This window comes from Marmota marmota, unplaced genomic scaffold (genome assembly GCF_001458135.2).
Source record: "Marmota marmota marmota unplaced genomic scaffold, marMar, whole genome shotgun sequence".
Lineage (NCBI taxonomy): Eukaryota > Metazoa > Chordata > Mammalia > Rodentia > Sciuridae > Marmota > Marmota marmota.
The window spans coordinates 351235-365300 of record NW_026000026.1 but is presented as its reverse complement, the minus strand read 5'-3'; the positions used below and the strand labels follow the sequence as shown (position 1 = coordinate 365300).

At 55.2% G+C, this 14066-nt stretch overlaps 2 protein-coding genes across 5 annotated transcripts in view; both read left to right on the top strand.

The window, feature by feature from the left end:
• Positions 1 to 8935, top strand: part of Prpf6 (pre-mRNA processing factor 6) — a 64508-nt gene extending 55573 nt beyond the window's left edge. Inside the window, exons 12-19 of the mRNA XM_048811920.1 lie at positions 214 to 352; positions 1529 to 1648; positions 1921 to 2097; positions 2604 to 2737; positions 3211 to 3302; positions 5037 to 5151; positions 7102 to 7228; positions 8097 to 8935. Coding sequence (XP_048667877.1) covers positions 214 to 352; positions 1529 to 1648; positions 1921 to 2097; positions 2604 to 2737; positions 3211 to 3302; positions 5037 to 5151; positions 7102 to 7228; positions 8097 to 8249 — 1057 coding nt within the window. The 3' untranslated portion in view covers positions 8250 to 8935. The remainder of the gene's footprint in view (positions 1 to 213; positions 353 to 1528; positions 1649 to 1920; positions 2098 to 2603; positions 2738 to 3210; positions 3303 to 5036; positions 5152 to 7101; positions 7229 to 8096) is intronic.
• A 125-nt stretch (positions 8936 to 9060) lies between these two features.
• CUNH20orf204 (chromosome unknown C20orf204 homolog) lies at positions 9061 to 12992 on the top strand. 4 transcript variants are annotated; one of them, XM_048810592.1, is made up of 4 exons: positions 9061 to 10554; positions 11984 to 12238; positions 12323 to 12493; positions 12632 to 12992. In XM_048810592.1, the coding sequence occupies exons 1-4, from the start codon at positions 10552 to 10554 to the stop codon at positions 12767 to 12769; spliced, it is 567 nt and encodes a 188-aa protein (XP_048666549.1). In that variant the 5' UTR covers positions 9061 to 10551; the 3' UTR covers positions 12770 to 12992. The 4 variants fall into 4 exon arrangements, with proteins under 4 accessions (XP_048666549.1, XP_048666548.1, XP_048666547.1 ...); XM_048810591.1 differs by lacking the exon at positions 9061 to 10554 and having other exon boundaries at positions 10561 to 12238; positions 12341 to 12493; XM_048810590.1 differs by lacking the exon at positions 9061 to 10554 and having other exon boundaries at positions 10561 to 12238; positions 12635 to 12992.
• Positions 12993 to 14066: the final 1074 nt, after the last annotated feature.

Here is a 14066-nt window from a genome sequence, read left to right as displayed (position 1 = left end):
TGCTTTGTGGAGCCCTCTTCAGTAGTTGGATTTAGAACCTTTATAGAGAGGAAAGATTTCCCCACACTCTCCCCGTTGTAAACTCTGGTAAATCATTTATAGTGCCGAACTTTGGAGTAGTAACTGTCTTTTTGCTGCCCGTGCTGTGTCTGTGAGTGCCTAGTGCTCTGGTTTATGGCCCTGGCTCTGGTGATCCTGATCTCTGTCTTTCAGGGAGTCTCTGGAGGCGCTCCTGCAGAGAGCCGTGGCCCACTGCCCCAAGGCCGAGGTACTGTGGCTTATGGGCGCCAAGTCCAAATGGCTGGCAGGGGATGTGCCTGCAGCGCGGAGCATCTTGGCCTTGGCCTTTCAGGTATGTGAGGGGTCACCTGTGTGGCAGACCCCAACCTCTATGCTGGCTGGTGCCTGAGTACTTCCCATGTATTTGTTTTGGGATGGACAGGCCATGATCTAGATGCCCTGAGGGGCCCTGTGAGCGTGAAGCCCAACTGGGGAACTCTTACCTCCTGTCCCTATTACTCAGTGTGACCACAGGTTGATGTTTCAGATCCTAGAACACAGGGTCACATATGGGCTCTGTGGAAGCCCCAAGGCCCCATCTGAGGGGAACCCTGTTGAAATTTCTGCTCTTGCCAGTCTGACCATCCAGCTGCCGTGTGGTGTGCAGTATTTTTAAGTATGTTTTTATTTTTGTTGTCATGTATAACATCCTAGTGACAACAGGGTATTAGATGGTTTTACAGCACACTTCTTAGTAAACCATGGAGTACCATGAAAATGCCATGCACTCTTGCAGCCCAGGCTGCCCCCAAAAAGTGTGTCCTTCCACCAGAGGGCCTGGCTGGGTTAACACTTATCCCAGCTGCCTCCTGGAGAGAACGCAAAAGAGGCAGTGTCCTCCCTACCACCTGGTGACTACTGCCCACCACCTCACACTGTTGCATGCCAGAAGCCCCAAGGTGGCTTTCCTTGCCTGTCTTGGGGGCTGCTTATCAGGTGTCACTTGACTCTTGCTGGTTAGACTTTGTCTGGCTACCAGCTCTAAGGACACATCGAAGTCACTGTTTGCATGTCCATTAGACTCTGGATTGTTGGGGGGCCCTCTCCGCGCAACCCAAGGCACCCTGCACCTCTGTCTGCTCACGTGAACACACTAGGGCAACAGAAAGAAGGAAAAGTAAGGTCATGTGTAGTAAGTTCACACATGCAGAATGTGAATGACCTACTCAAGAGTGTGAGAGGGCTGTGAAGGATTTGGGTGGATCCTGGATGTGCCTCTGAAGCCTTTAGCATTGCTTCAGTGCTGTGGGGCCTTCCTCTGCACAGAATAAAGGTGGAGCATGTGCTTTCAGGTGAGCTCAGTTCTTGCCTGGAGTCTACTGCCCTTGCCTTGCCTGCGAAGGGCTTGGACCTACCAGTCCTGCAGCAGAGCAAGGCCTGGCCCCATCCCAGGCCGTCTTTAATTATGTGTGCACCAGCCCTGCCACTGGTTCTGAACCCATCTTGACATGCTGTGCTTGCCCCATAGGCCAACCCCAATAGTGAGGAGATCTGGCTGGCGGCTGTGAAGCTGGAGTCTGAGAACAACGAGTATGAGCGGGCCCGCAGGCTGTTGGCCAAGGCGCGGAGCAGTGCACCTACGGCCCGTGTGCGTAGTGATGGGCAGGCAGGGTGGGGCCATTGGGATGCTGCATGTGCAGGCATGGACCTGGCACCTGGCTTGCATGTCAGTGAAGAGGGAGAGGAGGAGAGCCCAGGCTGCAGCCCAGTCCTGTGTAGCTATGCTTCTTAACTCCCCTGCTGTGAATCAGTTTACAAGGCACATCACATCCCTCAGGATAGACATAGAGGGATGAGCCACAGTGTGCAGGGAGTGTCCCGGGAGTGTCTTCACTGTGACTCACACATGTCTGCTCACAGGTGTTCATGAAGTCTGTGAAGCTGGAGTGGGTGCTAGGGAACATTGCAGCTGCCCAGGAGCTCTGTGAGGAAGCCCTGAAGCACTACGAGGACTTCCCCAAGCTGTGGATGATGAAAGGGCAGATCGAGGAGCAGGGAGAGCTGATGGAGAAGGCTCGGGAGGCCTACAACCAGGGGGTGAGCCTCTGCTGGGACACCTGGGCTGCAGCTGGCCTGCCTCATGGAGCTAGCACCTGATACTGGCTGTCACCCCCACCTCCAGGGAGAATTGGAGGGCTGGTGGTCAGTGACTCACTCAGGCCCCAGTTGGTGGGATTGTAGGCTCAGGACCAAGCACTGGTCCCCGCTCTGAATTTAGTGCTTTTACCTCTGCAGAGCTACACACCCTGTGCCCAGGACCTGTGGGGTGTAGTGCACAGAACATGTAGTACATGTGCCCCCGTGTGCATAACACAACCACAAATGTAGAACACATGCTCTGAACACACCTGTACATCTCCCACACACCCCATACACGTGTATGTCTGTAACCCCTCAGCATGTCTATAAAACCCTCGGGGAGCATGAGGTGCCATCTCTGGACACAGCTGTGAGGTTCTGTCAGGTGGAGCACTCCTCTGCTATTTTGCAGTCCTTCCCGGACACCGTCTGAGCGTCTCTCTTGCTTGGTTTGTTGGCCACAGTTGAAAAAGTGCCCTCATTCCACACCCCTGTGGCTCTTGCTCTCCCGGCTGGAGGAGAAGATTGGGCAGCTGACCCGAGCTCGGGCCATTTTGGAGAAGTCTCGCCTGAAGAACCCAAAAAATCCTGGGCTGTGGTGAGTGTTGGCTGTTGACCAGCTTGCCCTTTAGAGGGCTGTTCTCACAGTGGGCCTAGACAGCAGGACCGGCCTATGGGTGCTGTTTAACGTGCTCTGATAGAGGGTGCCCAGGGAGCCAGGGGTTAGTGATGGGCTGGGGAGTGGAGCTGAGCAAGCACACTGCACAGAAGAGGGGACACAGGCAAGGGTTTGCCAGGGGAAGGGTGGTGTCCTGTCTGGAGAGCTGCAGGGCTCTGCTCAGTGTGAGAAACCTGAAAGGACCCAGGGTGGGCACACACTCCCTAGTCTTTGTCCTATCCTGCATCTTCACTTCATCTGGAGCAGTGGGAATCCAGGGCTCGGCAGGGACAGCCACCTCTTGTGGATGAGCTCTGCCCTGCAGCTGCTGCTGTTCCTGAGCCTCCAGGGGCCAGCAGGGGTTTGTGCTGCAGGTAGATGGGGCTTGGATGTCCCTGGGCTTGTCTCTTCAGGTTGGAGTCTGTGCGGCTGGAGTATCGAGCAGGGCTGAAGAACATTGCCAACACACTCATGGCCAAGGCGCTGCAGGAGTGCCCCAGTTCTGGTAAGGGGCTCCTGGCTGGCTCTCGGGGCCTGTATATGGCTTACTTTGTTCAAGTTTCTCTGGACTTGGTAATTAAGATGTTTGGACTGAATTCCCAGTCTCAACATGGAAGAGTTTGATTTCATGTTCTGAAGTGCTGCCGTTTATTTTTCTTTCAGGATTTAACTTACTGTTGGGTGCGGTGGTGCATGCCTGTGATCCCATAGACACAGGAGCTGAGACAGGAGAATCACAAGTTTGAGTCTCAATACAATCAAAAGGGCTAGGACTCAGTGGTAGAGCACCCCTGGGTTCAAGCAAAAAAGATTTTAACTTTTATCATTTTACTCCAAGCATATAAGGAATACATATGCGGCATAAAGAAATTTGGAGCTGGGTCTGGTAGCACATGCCTGTCATCGCAGCAGCCTAGGAGGCTGCAACAGGAGGATTGAAAGTTCAGAGCCAGCCTGGGCTACTTAGTGAGGACCTAAGGACTTAGCAAGACCCTGTTTGAAAAAATAAAAAGGGCTAGGGCTGTGGCTTAGCAGTAAAGTATCCCTGGGTTCAATCCCCAGTACCAAGAAAAAAAAAAAAAAGAAAGAAATTTGGAGCTAAAAGGAGAAACTAGAAAACTAGAAATCACCTCCAGGTCCACTAGTCTAATCAGGAATCCCTACTCTTACTTGTTTGTAGGATTACAACCTCTATGACTAAAGTCATATTGGGTATTGAGTATTTTACCTTTTTTTTTTTTTTCTTTTTCTGGTGATGATGCTGGAATCAGACTCGGGGTCTAGCACATGCTAGGCAAATGCTCTACCACTGAGCTACACCCCAACCACTTTGTAATTTTAAGATAGGGTCTCACTAAGTTGCTGAGGCTGGCCTGAAATTTGTGATCCTCCTGCCTCAGCCTCCAAGTAGCTGGGATTATAGGCATACGCCACTGCACCTGGCCTGTTTTACCTTTATAAAGCTGAAAGTTTTGTGAGAATTTTTGGTTCTTGTTGAATGTTCAAGAATGCAAATTTCAGTAACATACCCTCAGTTCTTGGTCATTTGTTGGTTGCTTAGTTCATCTTTAGTTTTTGTTGTTGTTGTTATTTTTCCCTTGTGGTACTGGGAACTGAACCCAGGGGTGCTCTACCACTGGGCTCCATCCTAGCCCTTTTTGTTTTGAGACAGGGTCTTGCTGAGTAGCTCAGGGTGGCCTGGAATGTGCACCCTCCTGTCTTGGCTTGCATGTCACTGGGATTGCATGCTGTGCCATTGTGCCTGGCTTGACCCCCATTTTCCTATGTGAATTTTTTTTTTTTTTAAGTTTTTTAATTTTAACGTTTTTAGTTGTAGTTGAACTCAATACCTTTATTTTATTTATTTATTTTCTATGTGGCTCTGAGGATCAAACCCAGCGTCTCGCACATGCTAGATGAGCCTTCTACCTCTGAGCCACAATCCCAGCCCTCCTGTGTGAACCTTTACTAGGATTTTTGATTGTCTTGTTATAATAAACCCTTAGGTGTGCAGTTGCAGAGTCTGCAGGACTGGAGTCTTGGCAGTGGTTGATGCTTCTGGCCATCTCCTCCTGCGGGTAGAGGGGTGTCCAGGCTGCTGCTGTGCAGGGTGGCTGTGACAGATGGAAGCTCAGCCTTTGTGGCTGGCCCTGAGGGCCCTCACGTGGCCTGTGTGGGGCAGGCAGATGTGCTTCTGTAACCACAGGCAAGGCTGAGGCGTCTCTCTCTCAAACTTCAGGGATTCTGTGGTCAGAAGCCGTCTTCCTGGAGGCAAGGCCCCAGAGGAAGACCAAGAGTGTGGACGCCCTGAAGAAGTGTGAGCATGACCCCCATGTGCTGCTGGCTGTGGCCAAGTGAGTGGGTGTCCTTTTGGGTTACTGGCCTTGGGTGCCAGTGGGGCCTTGGCGGCACGGCTGCCTCTCCCTAGCTGTGCCAAATGAGCAGGCAGCAGGGTGGGCCATCCTGGTCCTCAGCTGGGAAGCTTTTGCTTCTGTCTTCTGGGGCAGTGTGTCTCCTGGCAGAGTCCCACAGCGTGCACTGTCCAGTCACCTGGACTTCTGTCCAGGTCAGTCCTTCTCCTGGGCCTTCTGGTTGCTTGAGTTCTCCTGCAGTCCTGGGTGTCCTGTGGGCTGTACTGCATGTGGCCTGAGTCACTCAGCAGAGACACATCTGCTAGCGTTGGTCCACCCTTTGGCTTAAGGGGCTTCATTATGTCAGAGCAAGAAATCATGCACTTGTGGCTCTGTGGTCCTGGGATCAACCCCAGTCCAGTCTGCAAGCCTAAGAGCGTGGAGGTGACTGACTAGAGACAACCTCTCAGAGCACATGGTCTTCAGGGGAAGAAGGAGTCAGGGAGGGACCTCAACACGTGGTAGACGCTGGTATGTGGTGCTAGGTCAGAGGCTGCGCCTGGGAGGCGACTGGAGCCTGAAGGACCTCAGGATGATGGCACCAGGTTTTGGTCAGAATGTGCTGTGCCTTGAGAGCCATCCTGACCCCACAGGCGCTCTGCTTCCTTCTAGAAAGGATTGGGCTGGGTGTGGCAGAAAGGCCAGCAGGTGACTGTGCAGATGGGACTGAAGAGGGTCTTCAGGGAGGATTATAGCTGCCCCAGGGAGGTGTTTTGTGTTCTCCAACCCTGGTTTGTTTGTTTTTTTTTTTTTTTTTGGTTCTGGGGATCCAAGAGCCTTGTATATGCAAGGCAAGCACTCTACCAACTGAGCTATATCCCCAGCCTTCTTCAACCCTGTAGTGATGCTTAGAGGCAGAGCCTTCTTGGGACTGGCCTTTACTCTGCTCCAGGTGGCAACGGTCTCCAGGGTCTGATGTGGCGGCCCTTTACCTGTGCCCCTCTTCAGCTCCTGGGCCCCTGCCGACAACGGAGGCTTCTCAAAGCCTGGCTAGTACCTGCCTGGGCTTCCTCCTCCCAGAGTGACTTATATGTGGCCCTCAGATAGGGCAGCCATAAAAACCTTATAAAGGCTTTGCTAAAGTAAATAAGTCACTCCTTGCTGTTCTGATATCTGAGTTTGCACTCTTTAAATCACAGTTTATCTAACACCAAGCAATTAAGAGTGCCACACGGCTTAAAAAACAATCAGGTTATCAAATGTGAAGTTACTCCGTATGGTACCTGAAACTGGCCCAGACGGTAGTGGAGTGGAGGCCACTGTGCTGGCAGCTGCTTGGTGCCTGTGTTGTGGGGTGCTAAGCTGAGGGGTGGTGGGAGCCGCCCCGAGTCCTGGGCCTGCCAGAGTGCCCACCATCTAGCATGCCCTGCACCAGTGGGAAGGAGGAGGATGCTCATGAAGACCCTGATCTGGCTTTTGAGGATCCACATGTGTGGACCCTGTTCGGCCTGGCTCTTGGTGTCTGCATGCCTGGCAGACACAGCAGCCACTGTGCTGTAGTCCTGGGGCTGGGAGCTACAGCCCCAGCAGGAGTCTGGAAGCCTGCCTTCATAGTATTTGCTTAGTTTGCTGCCTGGAGCTGGACAGGCAGCAGATATCCGTCTGAGATGACAGTTTTCCCAGTCATCCTGACACTTCTTCTTTGTTTGACCTGGAGGAAAGGAAGTTTTCAAGAGCTGGGAGTGTTGAAGGAGCAGTGTGATTAGATGCTTCAGGACAGTTGTGGTTGATGACCCAGATGCTGCCTAGGCAGTCCAGGACCACTGCTCAGGCCTTCCCACGGCATATGCCAATGTGGGTGCAGATGGGTAGGGGGGCCTGGGGTCACACTGCCAGTCACTGCCTGCGCTGGGGTGTACCCTCCCTCTGAGTCCTCCTGCCCTCCTGCCACAGGCTCTTCTGGAGTGAGCGGAAGATCACCAAGGCTCGGGAGTGGTTCCACCGCACGGTGAAGATTGACTCCGACCTGGGGGACGCTTGGGCCTTCTTCTACAAGTTCGAGCTGCAGCATGGCACTGAGGTGAGGCCACACAAGCCAACCAGTGTGCCATGCCTTCTTGTCTGTCCCCAACCTTCTGGTACTATAGGGAGCTCCGCCCGCACCCCTCAGTCCTGGGTCTGGAGAATAGGGTTGGGGCACAGTGATTAACTGATCACAGTTGTTTTCTTATTATAGCCTGAAATTTATTTGCTTGGTTCATTTTAAGTGGTCTGTTATTTTGTTTTGTTTTGGTTCTGGGGATTAAGCCCAAGGGCAGTTTACCACAGAGCTACATTCCCCATTCTTTATTTTTTATTTTGAGATATGTTGCTGAGAGTCTTGCTAAGTTGCTGAGGTTGGCCTGGAACTTGGTCTTCCCACCCCATCATAGGCATGTGCCACTAAGATTGGCCCTGTTAGCATATTTTGAGTTGTTTAGTGATTGATGGGGTTTGGAGTCTCCTTAGAAATGAGACTGGAATTGGTTTGTCCTCTTGGGCCTAATCCAGGGGTGGTATTCCAGGGGAGCCTAGACAGCAGCCCCTCCCCAGCCAAGCCTTATCAGAGCCATATCCATGGGGTAGTCACCAGGGTGTCCTGGGGTCTTCCCCAGAGGTAGCAGGCAGACTACTTTGAATCTAGTGAGTGCCTTATTCAGACAGTGGACCAGGAGCCTGACTTAGGTCGGCACACAACCACGTTGGCTGGGTCTGGGCTTCTAACAGTGGGGAGAGGCTGTCTTGAGGGGCCCAGCTGAAGGCTCACCCTGCTTATCCTGGAGCCACATGGGTACCTGCCCTGCCCACAAGCTGGGACCAAGTCTGCAAAGGGGGTAGGTGTTGGACAGGCAAGGCTTGAGACGTCCCAGGAGAAGCCATGCCTGAGTGCTTTGTGGTCCCTTCTGCAGGAGCAGCAGGAGGAGGTGAGGAAGCGCTGTGAAAACGCAGAGCCCCGGCATGGGGAGCTGTGGTGCACCGTGTCCAAGGACATCGCCAACTGGCAGAGGAAGATTGGAGAGATCCTGGTGCTGGTGGCTGCCCGCATCAAGAACACCTTCTGATGACCCAGTCTGGGGCAGGGGTGGGACCATAGGTGGCTCATGGATATACATGGGCAGGGTTGACTCTCTGCCCAACGTTCATTAAAGATCTTCATGTCGTGGGTAAGGGTGGGACCTGTTATCTTGTGCTTTTGCAGCCCCACCAGCCTCCCACACAGGTACGGGGTGGTCCTAGTTCCTCTGGTTGGGGCAAGGCCTCTTGCAGACACCTGTATCCTACAGAGGAAGCATAGTGGGGTGCCAGGGCTTGTTGAGGTTTTGTGGAGAAGGTAGTGGAGTCAAGACTCTGGAAAAAGTGGAGACACTCGGTCACCAGTCTGTAGCACAGGTTGGAGGCCACATAGGGACTGAGCTGTGAGTAGGGGAAAACACTTACAGGAGCCCCCATGGTCACATCCATATGGTCAGAGACTTTCCCAGCTGGGGCCTCCTGGAGTGCTGAGTGTACCCAGCAGAACCTGCCTGTGCCCAGGCCTCTCCGTGCTGGCCAGGCCCTGTGGAGATATCCCCCATAGGAGCTTGTCTTGCTTTTGCAGGAAAGTCTGCTTTTGCTAGTTCATGATTAGCAGTTTTATCCTGAAGCACTGTGCCTGTCCTCATTGTTAGATGGAATTTTGTATTGCAGAGACATGACTTCTTTCAGCCTTTCTGCTCTGTGGGGATAAAAAAAATTCTTGGACCTTGAATCTATGTGTGTGTGTGTGTGTGTGTGTGTGTGCGCATTCAGTTGAGAAATAGCTCTCAGGAGTGGTGTGTAGCCCATGCCAGGTGGCTGGCTAGAGAAAATGGCTGTTCTGGAGGGCAATGGACAGTCTTCCACATTGGCCCAGCAAGAAGATAAAGTGCCTCTGGGGATGGTGAAGGACAGCCTCTGACACCTACTTCCTGTAGAACAGCTGTTCTCCAGTCTTAAGTGGTGCACCCCAGGGGGCTCCACATCTCTTGTGCCTGTAGCAAGGCCTGCAGTGGTAGTCACAACACAGCTCAGCCTTCCTGCAGACAGGGCCCTGCTGGCTTGGGGTGCCTCTCCCCCTCCTCCCAGGTGAGAACAGGGAGCCCTAAGGAGTGCTGGCCACAGGACCTCAGCTTCAACTGTGGGCATCTGGGGTGGATGAGGCCGTGCTGTGGAAGCCATGGGCCCAACTCGAAGATAGCAGGCAGGGACCATCTTCAGCATCTTCAGGGTGCAACCAGAGATGCTGGTTGTTTGGTACCAGGCAGTCAGTCATATGGATGTGCCAGCTGACCTGTGACCTGTGAAGTTGTGGTCAGTTGTTGCTGCCCTGTCCTGAGGGGTGGCCACAGAGCTTCTTCTTGTCTTGCTGGGAACTTCAGAAGCAGCCTTGGATTCACTGTAAGCAGCCTCCTTTATTGGTGGGAAGGGGCAAGGTGGCCTCTACTTTGAGTGGCCTGTCCCTTTGGTTCCTCCGGGGAAGAGTGATTGGCATGAAACTACATACAAGGCCCTTGGAAGGTTCCAGAACACCTGCATGTCCCGAGGTGCATCTTCTCATCTGCAAGGGGATGGCTTTCTCGCGTGTCACCAGCTTCCCTCCCTGGGAGGCTTAATGTACCTTTTCTTCAGCTGAAGGTTTTTAGCCCAGACTGAAGGTAAGCCATGTTCCAGAGGCAGAGCAGCAGCCCCTGCCCATGAGAGGCCCCTTCAGTCCAGGAGGAGCAGGCTGGGCCAGCAGCATGGGAGTCTGGGAAATCCCAGATCTTGACCTGCGAGGGCAGGACTTCCTGGGAGTTGGTACAGGGGCTTCTAGTCATGGGGCAGGGAGTTGAGTCCTGCACATCAGATTCTGTCAGCCAGTTCCTGGGAGGGGCGGCACTTGGTGACCACTGAGGGGGACCCCAGTCAGCCTTGCCCACAGCTGGGCCCTGCTCACTAAGCACCCTCACTCCTTGACGAAGTGCAAAGTCTCCCTGGGGCTGACAACTCCCTGTGGGTCAAACCAATACCCTCAGTCTCTGAGCACCCTGGCCTGCGGGACAGGCCACAGTGGGCTCCAGGGCCAGACTGACTGAAGCAGCGGGGTAGAGGCTGGGAGAGGGAGGGGCAGGTTGGCTGTGGGCCTCTCTTTCCCTCCGCCTGTCTCCTCCCTCCTCTGCTGGAGGAGCCAACTTCAAAAGCCTCTCCGCCTGCCCTGCAGCAAGGCAGTCCTGTCCAGGGAGCCCCGTAGGCTGGTGTTGGACCTGGAGCAACTGCCAAGTGCCAGCTGCATTTACCACCATAGACCCAGGACCATGTGCGTGGTCGGCTGGAGGGAGTGAGGGAGGGCAAGACCCTGATTGACCAATGGTGAGCAGCTGGGCATGGGGGGTGGCTGGTGTAGGCGCGGGGGGCTGGAGTGCGCATTGGCCCTGGAAGAAGCCACTAGTGGTTCCCAGCAGCTCACAGCATTGGGACCAGCTTTTGAGTGCATGCACCACAGCCTTCCTGGAACCCTTTCTTCCCATGCTAGGCTAAGCCTGCAACTCCCTGGGTAGCCAGCCTGTCCTTCCAGCACTTCCCACTGGCCTGTCCTGAATTGGATATGCTGCACTGTGACTGCAGTCCATAGAAGGTTTAAGCCCTCAAACAGTTGACCATGGTGTGTGGTGGGCCTCAGGAAAGGGCACAGTGAACTGTCTGCTCTTCTGATTCCTGCTTGGTGCTGTGGATAGGAGCCCCCCCCCGGCTTTAGATGAAGTTTGGGTACATGCAGTCAGACTCCCCTGCTGGGGCTGGGAAGCAGAGTCGAGTCCTGTGGTCCGGCTGGGTTCACATGATTAATTTTCCAGCCCGGGTCGGCTGTCTTGACTCTAGCCCTGACTCTAGCCTGAGGGCCTGGGAACCATGGATTGTCTTCTTGATGCTTGGGTTTCCCCTGAGAGCCAGTTCCCACCCCCACCCCTGTTCTGGGTAGGAAGGGACCTGTTGGCTGACTGCTTGCGGTATGATATGGTGGTTCCCTTTCTCTCCATCATCTTTGGGGGTTTCTCCAGCCTTTCCCTTTCCAATGAGGTGTAGTTTGCAGCTCTGAGTCTGCCTCTCTCTAGGTTGACTTGGGGTGTGCGTGTGAGGACCCTAGTTCTCATGGCTCTGTGAGCTGGTTAAAGCACAGCCATGGGTAGAGGGTGGGAGCCACCCCGTCACACAGGGCAGAGTGGTTCTACTCCACCCTCTGGGATGGCAGAGCTTCAAGTGGTGCCTATTCTGTGGGCATCCAGAGGGGATGAGGTGGGGGACTTGGCAAGAGGAAAGCCTGATCCAAGTGGTAGATTGTAGCTGGTGGGTATGGTCCTGACCCTGGCCAGGAGTGAGGCTGTGCCCCTGCTGTGCAGAGCCCCTAGACCCTGCCCTCCAGCCTTGCAGGGGGTCCATCATCGTCTGTCTTTCCCAGATAACCACAGCATCTGGCCCTGTTTTGGAATAGCTCCTTTATTTTCTTGGTCCTTCAGGGATCAGTGGAAGGTGCCCCACCCCACCCCACATATACCCCAAGGTCTTTGCACAGAGCTGTCTGGTTTGCAGGCCTGTCTAGTTTCTCCATCCTTGAGACAGGGACTTATCCTTTCAGACCTGTGTCCAGAGGCTTTGTTGGACAATGACATCTGTTTTATACCAGCTCAGATTGGGGCAGGGGTACATCTTCTCTGGTAGCCCAAAGTGCCTAAAAGGATGCCCCTTGTACTGGAAGGCACTCCATAGGCTCACATCCCAAGCCCAGACCTGGTGTCCCCTCCAGGTGCCCTCCAAGCTCACACTCTGCGCCCTCCTGCTGGCACTGCTGTGGTTGGTTCCTGACTGGGCTAGGCCCAGTGCCTGCAGCGTCCCAGAGGTGCTCCGCCACTATCGCGCAGTCATCTTCGAGGATCTGCAGGCGGCAGTGAGACAGTTGGGGCCAGAGCCAGGCTCTGGATACCACCATCTCCTTGAGAAAAACCTAACTGGAATGGGCGGAGGGCGGAGACGACCTAGTGTCTCCTGCGGTGCCCAGAAGGTATGGAGTAGGTGTACCCCATCCACCTTCCCTCGCCCACCTACACCTTCCCTCGGGACCTCCCCTAGGACTCCCTGGCCCCAGCTTTCCTTCCCTCCCCAGGAGCACAGTATCCTTCTGTCCATCGAGTCCCTGGGCCAGACTCTGCGCCGGGCAGTGACTGGGGGCCGCCGTGGTTCCCTGGAGAAAGCTGCATGGACTGTGGCCCTACGCACCGAGGCGGTGATGAGGCGCCACTGCTGGAAGCCTCGCCAGGTGTGTGTCCCTAGTGCATGCCCCTCCCCGCCACAGAGCTGCCCTTCGGTCCATGGCTCTCCCAGCTGGAGGCTCACTTCCGGCCCACTGGGCGGGCGCATGGTCAGGGTGCCTTCACTGAGCATGGGTCTTGGACAGCAGAGCCGGCGGCCCAGGATGCGTCCTGTCAGGCGCCGCGGTGGTCGGAGGCGGCTCCTGCTACGTGCCCTGGACACCGTCGCCACCTGCTGGGAGAAACTCTTCGCGCTACGCGCCACGGCCACCGGGGAATCCTAGTCGGCCCGCCCTGCCCCCCGACCCAGCAAAAAACTTGGGGATCCGCGGCGGAATCAGGGAACAAGCCTCGTTTGATTGATGTCCCGATGGCAGCCTCTTCTGCTCTCTCAACCAGCCTGCCCTCTCCGAGGGCCCGGGACTTGGAGAAGCGAGCCATGGCGGGTCCCGGAGGTGGCCCGCCCTCAAGCACCGAGCGAGGCCTCAATAAATGGAGTTGGTGCTACGCGTCTGAGTCTTTCGCTGGTCAGGCTGTGGGGCCCTGGGCCACCCATGGTATGCTCCTCCGTGGCAGGGCCAAGGGATTTGAACTTCCCTCCACACCTGGGCGCGGGCGGCAGGGGGCGCGCGCGGGGCACTGGACATGGCTCCCTGTGAGCCGAGCTGCTGGGTGGGGCACTTGCAGCCCGTTGGGGGCTGTAAAACGTCAAATATCCGTCCTGCTCCTTTCTGGACCGGAGGCGGGAGGTGGAAATGGAGGGGAGGGGAAGCTAAGCTTGGTGAGTTTGGAGCAAAACAACCGGATAAAGGAAACAGGTCTGAAGGGAAACCAGCACTGCCGCCCCTGGCCGCGAGCTTGGCCAGGCCATTTCCTGCGGCCTCAGGGGGGTGGTCACTGCGGGGGGCCTCCAGAGACTGCCCCAGCCCTGTCCGCGGGACCCGCCTGGCTGGTCCCTAGTACCGCCCCTAGCCCATGGGAAAGAGAGGTAATGCCCATGGGCTGGGCACCTGCTTTTGCTCTGGAACAGGAGGAATGGAGGCAGGCCTTGCCCTGTGCCTGTAGGACATGAAGAGACTGGCCTTGGTGAGGCAATCAGCCACGAATCCCATCCCCACCAGCTCCCCATCACACACATTGGGTCTTCCAAAGGGAGCTGTTGTCCCTGCTTCACGGGTGGGGAAGCTGGGGCCCAAATCACACAGGAACTGTAAGAGCTGGCTCTACCCCACCAAAGCACTGTGGACAGGGGGCGGGGCTTCCTGGACTTCAGGACTTCAGATTCAGACCTGTTAACAGTCTTCCAGGCCACCTCTGAGCACAAGTACAGAACAGTCCAGACCTGCTTTCTGCATTGTGTGCTCCATGGGGGGTGGTGTGGGCAAGTGCTAGAGGTGTTGAGGTGGGGATGCCAGGCATGGCCCAAGTGCTGGAACCTACCTGGGGCTTCCTGCACCTTAGATGGGAGCCTACAAAGACCCAGGCCTGTGTGTAGATGGGTGCCAGACATGAAGGGGTAATGAAGGAGAAGACATGAAGAAGACCCTGGGATCCCAGGACATGGAGGAAAGCCTCCTCTTG

Coding starts and splice junctions, on each gene's coding strand:
- CUNH20orf204 (XM_048810589.1), top strand. CDS start 11,843: ATGACATCTGTTTTATACCAGCTCAGATTGGGGCAGGGGTACATCTTC. Junction 12,239..12,322: donor TCTCCTGCGGTGCCCAGAAG/GTATGGAGTAGG, acceptor CCCTGGCCCCAG/CTTTCCTTCCCTCCCCAGGA. Junction 12,494..12,631: donor ACTGCTGGAAGCCTCGCCAG/GTGTGTGTCCCT, acceptor GGTCTTGGACAG/CAGAGCCGGCGGCCCAGGAT.